General features: G+C 61.6%; 3 protein-coding genes across 9 annotated transcripts; 1 reads left to right on the top strand and 2 right to left on the bottom strand.

The window, feature by feature from the left end:
• Nucleotides 1-769: 769 nt before the first annotated feature.
• Nucleotides 770-3,337, bottom strand: CYHR1 (cysteine and histidine rich 1). 3 transcript variants are annotated; one of them, XM_045561174.1, is made up of 3 exons: nucleotides 3,064-3,337; nucleotides 1,731-2,013; nucleotides 770-1,552 (listed from the first exon to the last, which is right to left on the bottom strand). In XM_045561174.1, exons 2-3 carry the CDS (start codon nucleotides 1,821-1,823, stop codon nucleotides 1,067-1,069), a joined length of 579 nt encoding a protein of 192 aa, XP_045417130.1. In that variant the 5' UTR covers nucleotides 1,824-2,013; nucleotides 3,064-3,337; the 3' UTR covers nucleotides 770-1,066. The 3 variants fall into 3 exon arrangements, with proteins under 3 accessions (XP_045417130.1, XP_045417131.1, XP_045417129.1); XM_045561175.1 differs by lacking the exon at nucleotides 3,064-3,337 and adding an exon at nucleotides 2,699-2,717; XM_045561173.1 differs by lacking the exon at nucleotides 3,064-3,337 and having other exon boundaries at nucleotides 1,731-2,296.
• KIFC2 (kinesin family member C2) lies at nucleotides 2,599-9,757 on the top strand. Of its 5 annotated transcripts, none has more exons than XM_045561167.1 (18): nucleotides 2,618-2,977; nucleotides 3,234-3,315; nucleotides 3,470-3,621; nucleotides 3,736-3,874; nucleotides 4,031-4,143; nucleotides 4,228-4,293; nucleotides 4,369-4,497; nucleotides 4,817-4,894; nucleotides 5,007-5,306; nucleotides 5,756-5,864; nucleotides 5,980-6,137; nucleotides 6,446-6,526; nucleotides 7,912-8,016; nucleotides 8,123-8,244; nucleotides 8,331-8,454; nucleotides 8,562-8,691; nucleotides 8,780-9,036; nucleotides 9,139-9,757. In XM_045561167.1, the coding sequence occupies exons 1-18, from the start codon at nucleotides 2,879-2,881 to the stop codon at nucleotides 9,394-9,396; spliced, it is 2,502 nt and encodes an 833-aa protein (XP_045417123.1). In that variant the 5' UTR covers nucleotides 2,618-2,878; the 3' UTR covers nucleotides 9,397-9,757. The 5 variants fall into 5 exon arrangements, with proteins under 5 accessions (XP_045417126.1, XP_045417125.1, XP_045417123.1 ...); XM_045561168.1 differs by lacking the exon at nucleotides 6,446-6,526 and having other exon boundaries at nucleotides 2,630-2,977; nucleotides 5,007-5,121; nucleotides 5,197-5,306; XM_045561166.1 differs by having other exon boundaries at nucleotides 8,780-9,757.
• On the bottom strand, nucleotides 9,753-12,886 carry FOXH1 (forkhead box H1). Its single transcript, XM_045561172.1, has 3 exons — nucleotides 11,555-12,886; nucleotides 11,136-11,240; nucleotides 9,753-11,044 (listed from the first exon to the last, which is right to left on the bottom strand). Exons 1-3 carry the CDS (start codon nucleotides 11,726-11,728, stop codon nucleotides 10,220-10,222), a joined length of 1,104 nt encoding a protein of 367 aa, XP_045417128.1. The 5' UTR covers nucleotides 11,729-12,886; the 3' UTR covers nucleotides 9,753-10,219.
• Between the last annotated feature and the right edge of the window lie 228 nt (nucleotides 12,887-13,114).

Raw genomic sequence — 13,114 nt, 5'->3', positions numbered from 1 at the left:
GCTGGACTCAGTGCGAATCGCTGTGGGGCGCGCACCTGGGGGCGGGGAAGCCAACGCGAGAAGTGCCATCAGGGCAGCCCCCACAACCTGCCGGCTGGAGAGAACCCCCCAAACCTCTAGGTGGGGGTGTGCCTGCCTCTTTGTCCCCCAAGACTCAGTGTGCGCAGGGCTCTCGCCTCCCTAGCCTGAGGGGCAGGGCACGAACGAAAAGCTCCCCTGTCTTGTGCAGGACCGTGGGACGCAAGCGGACTTATCAGGAAGGGGGAACTCTGGACCTCTAATCTACCGGAATCTAACCCACTGCTCTGCCAAACCCCGTTTCCTAACCCTGTGGTTGGAGGCTGAAGGGGTCCATGGAAGAAAGTGAGAGTCTTTAGGGAACAGGACTAGGCCGAGGGCAAACAGGTAGAAGTCGAGTCAGCCCTGGAAAGGGATGTGCGCTTCTGGGAAGTGCTGTGGTACAGCCCTCCCCTGCTTCCACCCCATTCATCAGTCCGTGAAGGTCACTGCCCCAGAGGACCACCTGCCAGGCCAGAAGGATATTTGGAACTCTACCATGTCCCAGGGGATGGAGGGCCCAGGACTATGTCTTCTTAGCCCTGGGGCTTTCCTGACAAAAGTGCCAGCAGGAGGCCAGGTTGGGTGAGGCCCCAAGCTACTTTTGGCATATCCCCTTCCTTTGTCCAGGGAAACCAGTTGCTGCCCTGGGGGCGTTAGGGAACTCACTTAACGATCCCACACTCCTTCTCATGAATGGGCAGATTCCATATTCCTGTGAAATTTCTAACGTTTATTGGAAACCAGGCTTCTCTCTGGACCCACAACCATGTCCAGCCCAAAATCAGGCACCAAAATGTGCCTGGGACCCCATTCCCTTCACTCTGGTCTAGGCAAGTCCCCACATGTGGCCAGACAAGGGACAGCACCCAGACTCTGACTCCGACCAGTTAACCTGCAGCAAACCCATTTTGGGAAGGAGAGTCTATCCCTATGCCAGAAGGACCCTGGAGCAGGCTGGTGGGAGGGAAAGCAGTTGGCAGAGTAGAAGCCCTGCTTTGCTGCGTCGTCATTCCCACTGCAGGCACTGTGTGTGCAGGGCCCGGCAGTAGGCCCAACTGCCCGCAGCCAGGGCCCAGCGACAGACATCCTCCTTCGGCAGCAATAGCAGCCTGTCCTCCTCCAACCGGCTCAGGAGACCTGCCACAGCCAGCATCACCCCCCCCCACATCCCATAAGTGTTGGCTGTGAAAACGGCCACAATGAGGATGGTCACTGCGACCACCAACAGCATTGCCTGACCAGCCACAGAGCGGCCCTCAGGGCCGAGGTGGTCACCAGCCACTGCTAGCACCATGCCTCCTCCCAGGAGCAGGTTGGCAGAAGATCGATCCCCGTTCACCCAGTGGAAATCAAAGGCCAGAAGGGGCAGGCCGATGACAGTGGCCACCCAGGCTCCAGCAAGACAGTCTTCATGTGTGCCCAGTCCTGGAGCCAGCATGGTGGTGGCAGCCAAGACCTGGAGCAGGAAGCCAGCAGCAGCCCCTCGACTCACCTGTCAACATAGGGAAAAGAGGCCAGGGGCCACTTCTTTAAACAGGAAAGAGTTTGGGGCTCTCATGGAAACCTGGTCCTAGACTCACCTCCCACCACCCTCTCCCTGAATCAGGAAACTAACTCCTTGGGGTTTGGGAGGAGTGGGGTATGTTCCTGCCCGGCCCCAGGGTACTCACCTGGGCAGTGCTCACTGCTGCGTGCAGAGACACCGCCCCCAGCGCCAAGTGGGATAAGGCCGTGCTCCACTCACTCCCCGGCTTGGGGGCCATGGCACCTCGGCAGTAGTAAGTTTGAGAAGACAGGAAACTCTTCAACTTTCGAGAGAAAGAAAGCGCAGAAGCCGGCGACCTGGAGCCCTAAGGACGGCTTTCCAGAACTCCCAGGTTCCAGGGCCTCATTACTAGACGTTGGGTAGGTTCAGTCCTAAACTTTCTGGACCTCTGAGGCCACAGGGCACACCTGTGGGAAGAAGAACCTAATTCAGCCGGGAAAGGGGGCAAGGCGGCTGGAAATCTAGGCTGGATGAGAGAGGGCGCAGGGCCTGGGGGAGGGGGAGCGGCGAGGCATGCAGGCCCACGCGGGGCCTCGGCCTGGCCCCTCCGCTCGGGGAGGCGCTGTCCTGGGAGCCCCGGCCCAGGGGAGCGGCGGCGTAGGTCTCTGGGCAGCCTGCGGTGCGCAGTGCCTGAGTTCGCGTCCGCAGCGCGGCAGCCAGCCGAGGCCGAAGGCTGCCCGCCGCCGCCGGCCCCGCCTCCCCCGCCGGCCCTAGGTGGCCCGGGCTAGCGCGGCCCTGAGCCGCCACCAGCGAGAGGAGCGGCGGCTAGAGCGGCCGGGGCGGGGCCGGTAGGAAGCCTTGGGAGGGGGTGGGGTCGGAAGGGAGGAACGGGGGACCTGGAGAAAGCGTCCTGTTTGGGTGGGTGGGTGGGTGTGTGGGCACAGTCGTTCGGAAGGATCCTTGATCAGTAGAGCCCGGGTGGGGCTGCGCGGGGAGGGGGCCCGGGCGGGGGAGTTGCACGCAGTGTGCGGGATTCCGTGAGGAGGGGGTGCGAGAGCTATGGGCGCTACCGGCCCCGGGTCTCCGCGGTGTTGGGGTTGGGGGCGGAGCCGTGGGAAGGGGCGGGCCCTCCGGGTGCGGCCGCGGGGACACCTGTTTCTGGCATCCTTGTCCTGCGCCGGCTCCTCGGCGCGCGCCCTCCGCCCGTGGGAGCCGGGCCGTGGGGGCGGCCGTCGCGAGCATGCGCACCGGCACTGCGGCGGGCGGGTGCGGAGTCGGGGCGCGGGGACGCGGGGCGGCGCGAAGCGGGGCTCTCTGCCGCCCCGCGCTCCCATGTACGCCTTCTATTCGTTGCTCATCTATATCTTTTACAGCCTCTTCCGCAGGGATGGCGGAGCAGCGGCGGCCGCGGACCCCGGGGACCCCGCCCAGGTGAGCGGGGGTGGGCCTGCACCGTCGGCCTACCAGCCCTCCACCCCCACCCCCAGATTGGGTCGCGGCAGGCCCGCGTGGCTCACGTCCTCAGGTCGCCGACGCTGGGGAGCGGGCCGTGCTGAGAACCCTCGTCTCGGTTCAGGTGTTGGAAGCGTAGACTTCGGCCCCAACCCCTCTGGCCCAGTTCCCGGAGGGAAGGAGCCCCACGGGCTGCCTGCCCCCTCCTCAAGGGCGGCCCCTGCTCCCTCCCTAGAGAGCCCGCTGCAAGCCTAGGGGTCGCCGTCGCCCCGACCAGCCCACGCCAGAATTGTGGACAGAGCTAACCAGCCTGGCCGGTAGGTGCGGCCGGGACCGCTGCGCTAGGGCCAGGAGGGAGCCCCGCCCTCCCAGAGAGGGAGGGGTACCCGTGACCCCATTGGGAGGGAGAGAAGGCCCAGCCTCCAACACGTGACCCGAAATGCCCCCCGCTCCCACTGCCTGGCCTTGCAGGCTGCTCGGAGCCTGAGCATGGGACGGAAGGGGGAGCCGAAGGCCGCCCGGCGGAGGTGTCCCTGGAAGAGGCTCTCCTGCGCCTTGCTGAGTTCCTCTCTGTCCAGCTGGGGGCGGAAGAGAGCTGCGGGAGTTCTCCCGACCTGGGCAAGGTGAGCAGGGCTGCGGGACTGTCTCCAGTAACCTGTCATCTCTCCCCAGTCTTTCTGGAGCTCACAACCCTGCTCTCCGTCCAGTCTCTGCTCTGATTCTCATGTCCTCTACAGCCCGGTGAGGTTCCCCCACTGTTGACAGTGACCAGTCAGCTCCTGGCTCTTCTGGCATGGATTCGGAGCCCCAGGGGGAGGCAGGCCCTGCTCCAGGGAACTCAGCCAGCCTCTCGGGTGCAGCACCCCACTCCAGATGGTGCGTAAGAGTTAATGAGTTGAAAAAGGACTCTGTGTAGGGAGCGAAGCCCGTCAGAATCTGGGAGGTCTGGAGTCCAGGGTTCCAAGCCCAGCCCTGCTCCAGAGGATCCAGACCAGAGACCTTCTCAGTTCTAACTGGGCCCACCCACTTCAGGATCCCCATCTTCAGAAGAAAGCTCTTCCCACCTCTCTGAAGTCCTGGGGGAGGCATCGGAAGATGAGGACCAGAGAGCTTGGCAGCGTCTGGAGCAGCTCATCCTTGGACAGGTGAGAGGCTCAGAAGCGGGCAGGGACTAGGGGGTGGGGTACTGGAGAAAGGAGCTCCACCCTGTGTGCCTCATTTCTCCCCAGCTGGAAGAGCTGAAGCAACAGCTGGAGCAGCAGGAGGAGGAGCTGGGCCGACTGCGCCTGGGAGTGGTAAGGCTGCTGGGGGTGGCGTGCAGGGAGGGACGGGGCTTGCAGGTGAACACTGAGGGCTTCTCTCTCTGCCAGGGGGCAACAGACTCAGAGAAAAGGGTGCAGCATCTAACTCTGGAGAACGAAGCCCTAAAGCAGAGCCTGAGCCTCACTCGGGACCTTTTGCTGCACTGGGCCCCAGGCCCCCTGCCCAGGGCCCCACAGGTAAGCTGCTTCGTAGCTGCAATGGTCCCTGCAGCATGGGGCTTCTGCACACCAGGCCTCCAGCAGCAGGCCCTGCTGGGGGTCTGTGACTGCACAAGCCCTGGGATGGTCTGTGCGGAGCAGTCCTATCTCTCTGAGTGACTGATCCCAGGAGAGCAGAGGAACTGGGAAAGGAACTCTGCATGGATTGGGAGGCACCTGTCCACGGCTAGCTCTGTCCACCACTCTTGATTTTCCCATCTGTGAAATGATACCACAGAATGCCCCTTCCTGAGTCCCCTCCTGGCTCTGTAGCCCACCTGACTGCCACCTCCTGCAGGAGGAGGCGGAGGCACTGGTGGAGCTCCAGGGCCGGCTTCAGGAGGCCCAGGACACCACAGAAGCCCTCCGAGTCCAGGTGGGCACGGGGCCCAGGGTGAGGAGGGCTGGGGCACTAGGGTTGGGGGTGCTGAGGCAAGGCCTGGTCATTGCCTGTTTCCTCAGTGACAGAGGTGGGGTTGGGCGGGCAGCTGGGGGCACAGGAGATGCAGCTGCAGGGCCTTCAAGGGGCCCTTCAGCAGCTCCAGCAGGAGGCAGAGCAGAACTGCAGACGGGAGCTGCAACAGATGCACGGGCAGCTGGCAGGTAAGGGCTGGAGGTGGGGGCTCAGGGAAGGCCCTGAGATCTGGGCTTTCCTTCCAAAAGACTTCCCCTCTCTAGGACTTCGGGCACGGATGGCCAGCCTGCGTCAGGGTTGTGGGGACCTCCGAGGACTGGTCAGCACCTTCACCCAGAGCTGTCAGGGCTCACTGAGTGAGGCCCGGGGCCAGGTCAGGAACTTTTTCCTATCTATTCTCTACTCTCTGGGCAGCCTACTTACTATTTTCCCATGGGGGAGCCCTGACTTTTCTGTCTTTCCAGCCTAGGGAAATTGTTTGGGCTAATAATCCAGTCATAGGCTCTGAAACCAGAATAGCTTTTGTGTGATCCTGGGTGTGATCTCATTTCTGGGCCTTGTTTCTGTCCTGTGGAAGCTTGGTTGACAGTAAATCCCTCAAAGGGTTGCCAGGAAGCACAGAGAAGATAGCTGGTATGATGTCCTTGCCTGTGATTCCTGGGTTTTATCCCAGGCCCACCGAATGATGCCTCTAGGAGCCCAAGGCCACTGAAAGTTGTGGATCATCACCAGATGGTTACGAGATGCACCCTCTTGCTCTCAGCACCCCATCCCACTCGTAGCTCCTCCTTCGCTGTCTTCCTCACACCCCTGTTCCCTCAGGTATCCTGGGCCCTGGGGGCACTGTCAGCAGGAGGGGCTGGCACTCAGCTCCCTGCAGGGCAGCAGGGGCCCCCAGCCGGATGCCCCGGGCGGCTGCCAGAGCTCAAGGGTATGGCCGACCTGGGGAGTGGAGGGAGTGGGGAGGGCAGGCTGGAGGAAGTGGAGCCTCTGTACTTCAGCACCTGGGAGGCATTCTGCCAACTGCTAACTGCTCTCCACCACAGGAAATATCCGTGTGCTATGTCGGCTGAGGCCAGGGACACCCTCCAGCCTGGTGAGCGTGGAGCCCGGCCCAGGGGGCACCGTCACCACCCACTATCGAGGACGCCATCGTCGCTTTCGCCTGGACTGGGTCTTCCCTCCAGATGCCAGCCAGGAGGAGGTGACAGCCTGCCTTTGCACCTGTCCTCACTCTTTCTCAGAGTCCTTGAAGAGCAGAAGAGGTTCCAGTTTCCCCTTCCCTGTCTGTCTGGCCACCTGGAGTGGGGAGGGTAGCTGGGCTTTAGCTGGGAAGGGAAGGCAGGACTGGCAAACCAGCTGGGTGCCTTCTTCCCTTCCAGGGTTTGCCCTCTCCAGTCCCCCCACCAAGCTCTGCAGGCCTCAAGGAAACAGACCTGGTTTAGACAGGAAGGTTAACATCTTCAAAAACAGTCTTTTAACAGGAAGCTAATGAAAATTAACCTGTTTCAGGTGACAGTTACTACTCTTGTACAACTGACAGCAGGGCGTGCCTGGGGTGCTGCAGTGGTGAACAGTGTCCTGACCCCACAGGCAATGGCTTGGTGCCCCCTTCTCCCTGGCTTCATCAGCTGCCTATTCCCCTTCCTCGGGGTCTAGGGTATGCCCAACTGTGAGAGCAGGGACCCCTCCTCGCTTTGTGGCCCCCAAGACAGGTGGGCGGGGGAGCAGGGAGCTTTCAGCCTTGGTGCTCTCTTGCTGCCCTGCCCAGGTCCAACTCTCCTCCCCAATCCCCTCTTTTCCTGCCAGACACCAGTGGAAAAGTGGGAGCTGCAGTCCCAGCCCACCCCCAACTTGCTTCTCACACACCATCTTCATCTGTACACAAACTTTGCTACTAGAGCTCTCATAGCTGAGGACATGGAGGCTAAGAGCCAGGGGGGAGTAGGTAAGGGACAGAGTGGCCGCAACTCAGATGGGCTGCCTGCCAGTCTCAAACGGATGGGGTGATAATTGCCTGGCATGTGGCCAGAGACCACCCCACCTCCTTTTCTACCTACTTTTCTATTCTCACATCCCTTTGACCTCAGCCCCCCACCCCTCACCCCTGTCTACTGTCCTCTGGGCAGCCCTCTTAGACGGGGCCTTCCGATTCAATGTGTCTGAACCAAAGGCATCTGTCACCAAGCCCCTCATGAGTGTTCCCCATTTCTGCAGTAGTGCCACAGTCTGCCCACTGAATGTCACCCCTAGTGCCTCCTTCATGGAATCTTAGTGATCACATAGAACCCAGAATTCTGGATTCTGTCCTCATGGCTGTCAGCTGTCAACTGACAGTTGAGTTGACCGCCCACCTGGTTATCAGCAACCTTCTGTGGGCATGAAAGCCAGTCATGTCATTGCTCAGAAAGTTGCTGTTAGTGTTCAGTGGTCAATGGGGTGAACACTCCAGTCCCATCTTCCCCCCCAGCTGCCTCTCTGCACCCTCTTAGTGCCTGGGCTCTAGGCATCCTGGTTGGCCATGATCCTCCATACCCACCAGGCTCTTCCTGGGCTCAGCCTTTGTGTGTCAAGTACTACTCTGGCACTCTAGGTACACAGTAGGTGCTACTGTAGCCCTTACCTCACCAAGGGGAAACCTAGGCACAGGAAGGAACTGGGCAGTCAAGCCCCAGCATCTGGGCTCTTGACCAAGCTCCCCAGGGCCTCTTAAGTGGTTTTCAGGACTCCAAATCCTCTGCACAGGCTGTTCTCTCTTCTTGTCATGTCTCTTCCTTTTTTTGCCTGGCAAATTCTTGCAAGCACCTTCTCTGGGGAGACACAGGGTCCCTGTTTGAAGATCCACACTCCCCCTATGGGCCCCTAGAGTCATCCTCCCAGGGGAATTAAGCTCTGTTCACTGCACTCCCAAACCCACCAAATAAATCCTAAATTGGGGAACATGGGTGGAGCTCAAGACACTTCTCCCCTACCCCTAGGTCTTCAGGGAGCTGGAGCCAGCTGTGCTGTCCTGCCTCCATGGCTACAGCGTCTGCATCTTCACTTACGGTCAGACAGGGACGGGGAAGACCTACAGCATGGAGGTGGGTGGAGCCCACACCGTGGGGGGAGAGGTGCTAGGGATTCTGGGTGGCTCCTAGGGCCAGGGGTTGGATGTGAGCCCAATGTGGCACCCCATGCCATCCTCAGGGGCCACCTGAGGACCCTGGCATAGCTCCTAGAGCACTTCAGTCACTGTTCCGAGAGATGGGAGCCAGAGGGCAGCACCGTGTGACCCTCAGCATGGTGGAGATCTACAATGAGGCTGTCAGGTCAGGGTCATGTCTCCAGACCTCCTACCTGCTTCTGGCCCAGGGCTGCTGCAACCCCAAATGAAGCCCTCCCTTTTTCTTACTAGAGACCTTCTGGCCCCAGGGCCTCCTGAGCGCCTGGCTGTGAGGCAGGGCCCAGAAGGCCAGGGGGGTATCCAGGTGGCTGGCCTTACCCACTGGGACATACCCAACTTGGAGACATTGCATCAGGTAAGGCTGCCTAGTGGATGGCCCAGCACTCCAAGGCCCTGCCACCCTATACTCCACCTGGGGGTGAGGATCCTGCACCAGACCAGCGCTATTGCTCTGTCCTGCAGATGTTGAGCCTAGGGAGGAGCAACCGGGCCACTGCTGCCACCGCCATGAACCAGCACAGCTCCCGCTCGCATGCCTTGGTCACGCTGACGCTGCGTGCAGCGTCTCCACCGTGCGCTCCGGGCACCACAGGTACCACAGCCAGTGTCTGAGCCCTGCGGGGTCCCCAGCGCAGCCGAGGCCCGGCCTGCCTCCACGGTGGGCTCGCTCACCTCTCTAGGGACGCTGCACCTGGTGGACCTGGCAGGATCCGAGCGCGCACGGAAGGCAGGGGAGACCAGCGCGCCCCGGGGAGACCGGGACGGTGCCCGGCGTCTGCGGGAGGCCCAGACTATCAACCGCTCGCTGCTGGCGTTAGGAGGCGTGATGGCTGCACTGAGGGCCCACCGGCCGCACGTACCCTTCCGCGACTCGCAGCTCACGCGCCTGCTGCAGCCGGCGCTCGGCCCCGGCAACACTGCGGTGCTGTTGCTGCAGGTGGGCGCCCCGGCAGGCACGGGCACGGGGCCCCGGGAAGGTCGTTTGCATGCCAGGCGCCGCCCAGTCGGGGCCCGCCCACCAGCACCGCTCCCCCTGCAGATCTCCACGCGGCCAGAGGATCTTGGGGAGACTGTCTGCTCACTCAAGTTCGCCGAGCGAGTGGGCCAAGTGGAGCTGGGGCCAGCCCGGCGCCGCAGGGTCCCGCGCTCCTCCGGGACGCCCTCCTCCCTCAGTACAGACACCCCGCTCACTGGGACCCCCTGCACCCCTACGCCGTCCCCCGGCAGTCCTCCAAGCCCCAGTCCAGACAGTGGCTCCGGCTCTGCCCTCGTGCCCCCAGAGGGTTTGCCCCGGTAGTCCTGGGCCTTAGCCCTGGTCTAGGGGGTTGAGGACACACCTCTGCTGGCAGAGGCAGTAGAAAAGTCCCTATACCCCACATCCCAGGGCACAACACCCTTGACTTCCAGGGGCCCACTGCCCCGAAACTCCCAGAGTTGCCCCTCCACCTCACCAGCCAGTGTTATGCCTGGAGAAATTATCCCCACCTCCCAATAAGGCTACAGGGCTCTCAGCTTGCTCCTTATCACCATTTGCTGTTATCACAGCACACAGCAGGGAATCCCAGAGCCAGGGGGGCCAGATCTCAGCCAAGTGGTTACCCAAGTCACCACCTCTGACCTCAGAATCAGGAGGCATGGCATTAAAATGTTGTAAATTCCTTTACTGTTATCTTCCCCCCACCCAAGACCATGTCTTTATTCCTAACCTGTTTCCCCAAAAAGGTGCTACCTCCTTCCCAGACAGTTGAGAGGGCAGGACTTCAGGCTGGACCCCTGTTAGGCTTTCCCTCCCCCAGCCTGGAGCCAGGGAGGGGAGGTAACAGATGGGGAGAGATGGATGGGCGATGGCCTGAGAAGGTGGGGCCAGGAAGGGCTGTTCCAGGCTGAGCCCTACTTCTCTAGCCTTGCCTTGTGTGGGGAGGCAGAGGTGTGACTGGCAGGGGAGGGTTATGCCCTGCTGGGCCACACCACTTGTGGAGTAGTCCAATAAACATCGTGGACTCCCAGCAAGGCTGGTGCCCGTGTCTTGAGGCTGCTACAGCTGCAGACACCTTCGTGGCCTTGGTTCTCATCAACAAGCTGGCAGGGTGGGAGGGAGCAGTGGCCCTGCTGCAGGAGCCTTACAGGCTGTGCCAGGAGAGCAGCCAGCCTGGGGCAGGGGCAGCCAGGTCCCGAGGATGGCTGACCCACACGTCATAGATACTTTTGTTGGGGGGCACCCCCTGGAAGAAGGCGTCTAGATCCCAGAGCAACCTCGAGGGCCCTCGGGTTTCAAGGGCCCCCCCCCAGCAGGCTGGGCTGGTGGAAGGTGGACACCTGGGACAGGAGCTGGGTGGTGGTGCCAAGGGCAGGACCACATTGGGGGCATAGATGGGCAAGTAGGAGGTGGGCAGCTGCCCCCAAATGGGGGCCCTGTGTCCCCCACTGGACAGCCCTCTGGGGCCTGGGGTATCTTGCATTAAATGGAGGGGCCAAGCTCTGGGCTCTGGGGAGAGGGTTGTGGGCCCAATGGCTCCCCCCTGGGAAGTCTCCCCCTCTGCTTTCATGGGCCCAGGGAAGGGGCAGAGGGGCCACAGAGGTCTTTCAGAGGAGAGCAAGGGTGGAGTAGGCACTGCCTCTTCCCCACTATTCCCTGTGCCAGCCAGAGTTGGGCTGCTCTGTGGTGCCAGCCTGGGCCAGGGGGATGCCCCCTCCCCAGGGTCCCCTAGGAGGGACTTGATGCTGAAGCCCTCGCAGGCCGGTGGTGGGGGACTGGGCGGCCGGTAGGGCTGGCCATGCAGCACGTAGGGGCCCAGGTCCTTGGCGAAGGCTCCCCGAGCACCCTGGTTCTGCCAGCGCCTGCACAGGGCCGTGTTCTGCAGCCGCAGCGCCTCTGCCGGGATTAGGCTCACATCGACCGCCCAGAAGTTGCCCTTGGCTTGGGGCTTCGCAGGGTCCTTGGGCACCTGGGGTGGGGGCAGACTTGAGTGGGGCCGTCCGACCCCGGGGTGCTCAGGACGCCCGGTCCCCCAGCCTCCGACCCTCACCCTACCCCACCTTGCGGAAGCATCGGTTGGAGGAGAGGTTGTGGCGAATGGAGTCTTTCCAGCCTTCGTAGTCATCCCTGAAGAAGGGGAACACCGCCTGGACCTGATGGATGATCTGAAACCACCGGGCAGCCGGCCGGTGCTGTGAGCCGACGCGGGGAGAGGGTAGCACCCCACAGCACCCCTCCCCCACAGCCAGGCTCAGGGGTGCACTGGCATGGGCCCACCTGCCCCACCCTCACAGAAGAACACTTATGGGGGGAGAAGGGTAGTGCCTGAGCCCCTAAGCCCTCAGCACTGGTCCCACGAGCATAGCTGGGTGGGGCCAAGTGGAGGTGGAGGCCAGAGTCTGAGCCTGAAAGTAGGTGGGGAATGGGTCTGGGGAAAGGTTGGGCCACGGAGTGGGAGGGAGAGTGGGGACCCTCTCACCTGGGCCAGCTTCAGCCTGCGGGAGGGTGAGGCTTGAATCACCAAGGCGATCATGGCCAAGTAGGTGTAGGGGGCCTTGTCATGCCGCAGGTATCTCTTCTTCCTTCTCTTGGGGGGCTGGGAGGGCGACTCTGCCTCCAGGGGCCCCAGGCAGGAATCGCTGCAGGGCCCCATGCAGGGAAGGTAGACAGCGTGGGCAGAGGCCTGGCCTGGTTGAGGGCTCGGGGCAGTGGGGCAGTGTGGCAGTGTGGAGGCAGGGCCAGGGGCTAAGGCTGGGCTGAGCTGGCGGCCAGACCCTTTATCATTCGGATGGAAGGGGGAGGGGAGGGGAGGGAAGGGAGGAAGAGGTGGTGGGGGAGGGGAGCATGCAGAGGCTGCCACAATTAGCAGGTTTTGGTTAATCTGGAAGGGAGGGGCAGGGAGGATTCCAGTGGGGCCTTTGGTTGACCTCCTGAGTCCTCAGTCCCCACTCCTGAGTTGCCTTTGGGTGTCTGGGCACCCCTTTGAAGAGCCCATGACCCATGATTACTTTATCTGGTTTGCCTTGGCCAGGACCCAGGATCCCATTTAACAGATGGGTAAGTAATTTGCCCATGCCAAGCTGCCAAGGAGTTGGGGGGGGTCCCCTGAAGTTCAAGACTGAGCAGCTAGTAGGACCTGGGCTACAGTGGCTGGACACCACCCAGCACCTGATCAGTTGGGGCATCCTGGAGGAAAAGACCACAAAGTCCCCATCCCAGGAATAAAAGAGGGATGCAGTTGACTCAAGTGGTTTTCCCAGGAGTGTGCTTCAGGAGCCCAGGCAAACCCCACCCCTTCTCCCTGGCCTTCTGATCTGCAGCTCTGCCCCTCAAATCAGTCAAGGCCTGTGCTCTGTACCCTGCCCCAAAGCCTAGGTTCCCTTCCCTCACGCTGGGCAAGTTTGCCCACGAGTATAGCAGGGCCAGGGCACTAGCAGTGGTGGTTGGTGCTGGTACCCTAGACCCCCGGGAGCACAAGGGTGCACTTTATGCACTTGAATGAGGATCTTGCTTTTCCTGTGCAGCCCCTTGCCAGTATTCCCTTAAAGGGTTTAAAATCTGCAGCATACGGTGGGTGTCCAGCACACCTTGAAGTGCGAGGGGAGGGAGCAATGAGTACACTGGAGGAGGAAGCCTGGGGCTGAGGCGGATGGTGTATGTGGGGTACCTGGCAGGGCTGTGCTCCTCCCACCACCTCAGACTCTCCTTTCAGACCTCACCTGGCCTCCTTTGAACTCCTGTCACCTCAACATCCTTTAGGACCCTCTCTTCCTTTCCCTTCCCAGGACTCTAATTGAGGGGTTTTTGTGTCTCACCAGGCTAATATCTATGGCCTCTTAGCCCCACTCAGTCAGCAAAGACATGGTTCTCTCCCACAAGTCTTAAGGCACCCGCTCTCCACTGGTCCTTCCTTACTTCCAGGATAAAGCCCGGTTCCTTGGTCTGGCGTCCTGACTGCTAATCTCTGGCCACACTCTCCCCGGTTCCCCAAACCATCACCTGAGCTGCTGCCCGTTCGGCTCGTGCACCAGTCCCAGGT

This window comes from Lemur catta, chromosome 9 (genome assembly GCF_020740605.2).
Source record: "Lemur catta isolate mLemCat1 chromosome 9, mLemCat1.pri, whole genome shotgun sequence".
NCBI classification, from domain to species: Eukaryota; Metazoa; Chordata; class Mammalia; order Primates; family Lemuridae; genus Lemur; species Lemur catta.
The sequence above is the reverse complement of the archived record's forward strand: the minus strand, read 5'-3'. Positions and strand labels throughout refer to the sequence as shown.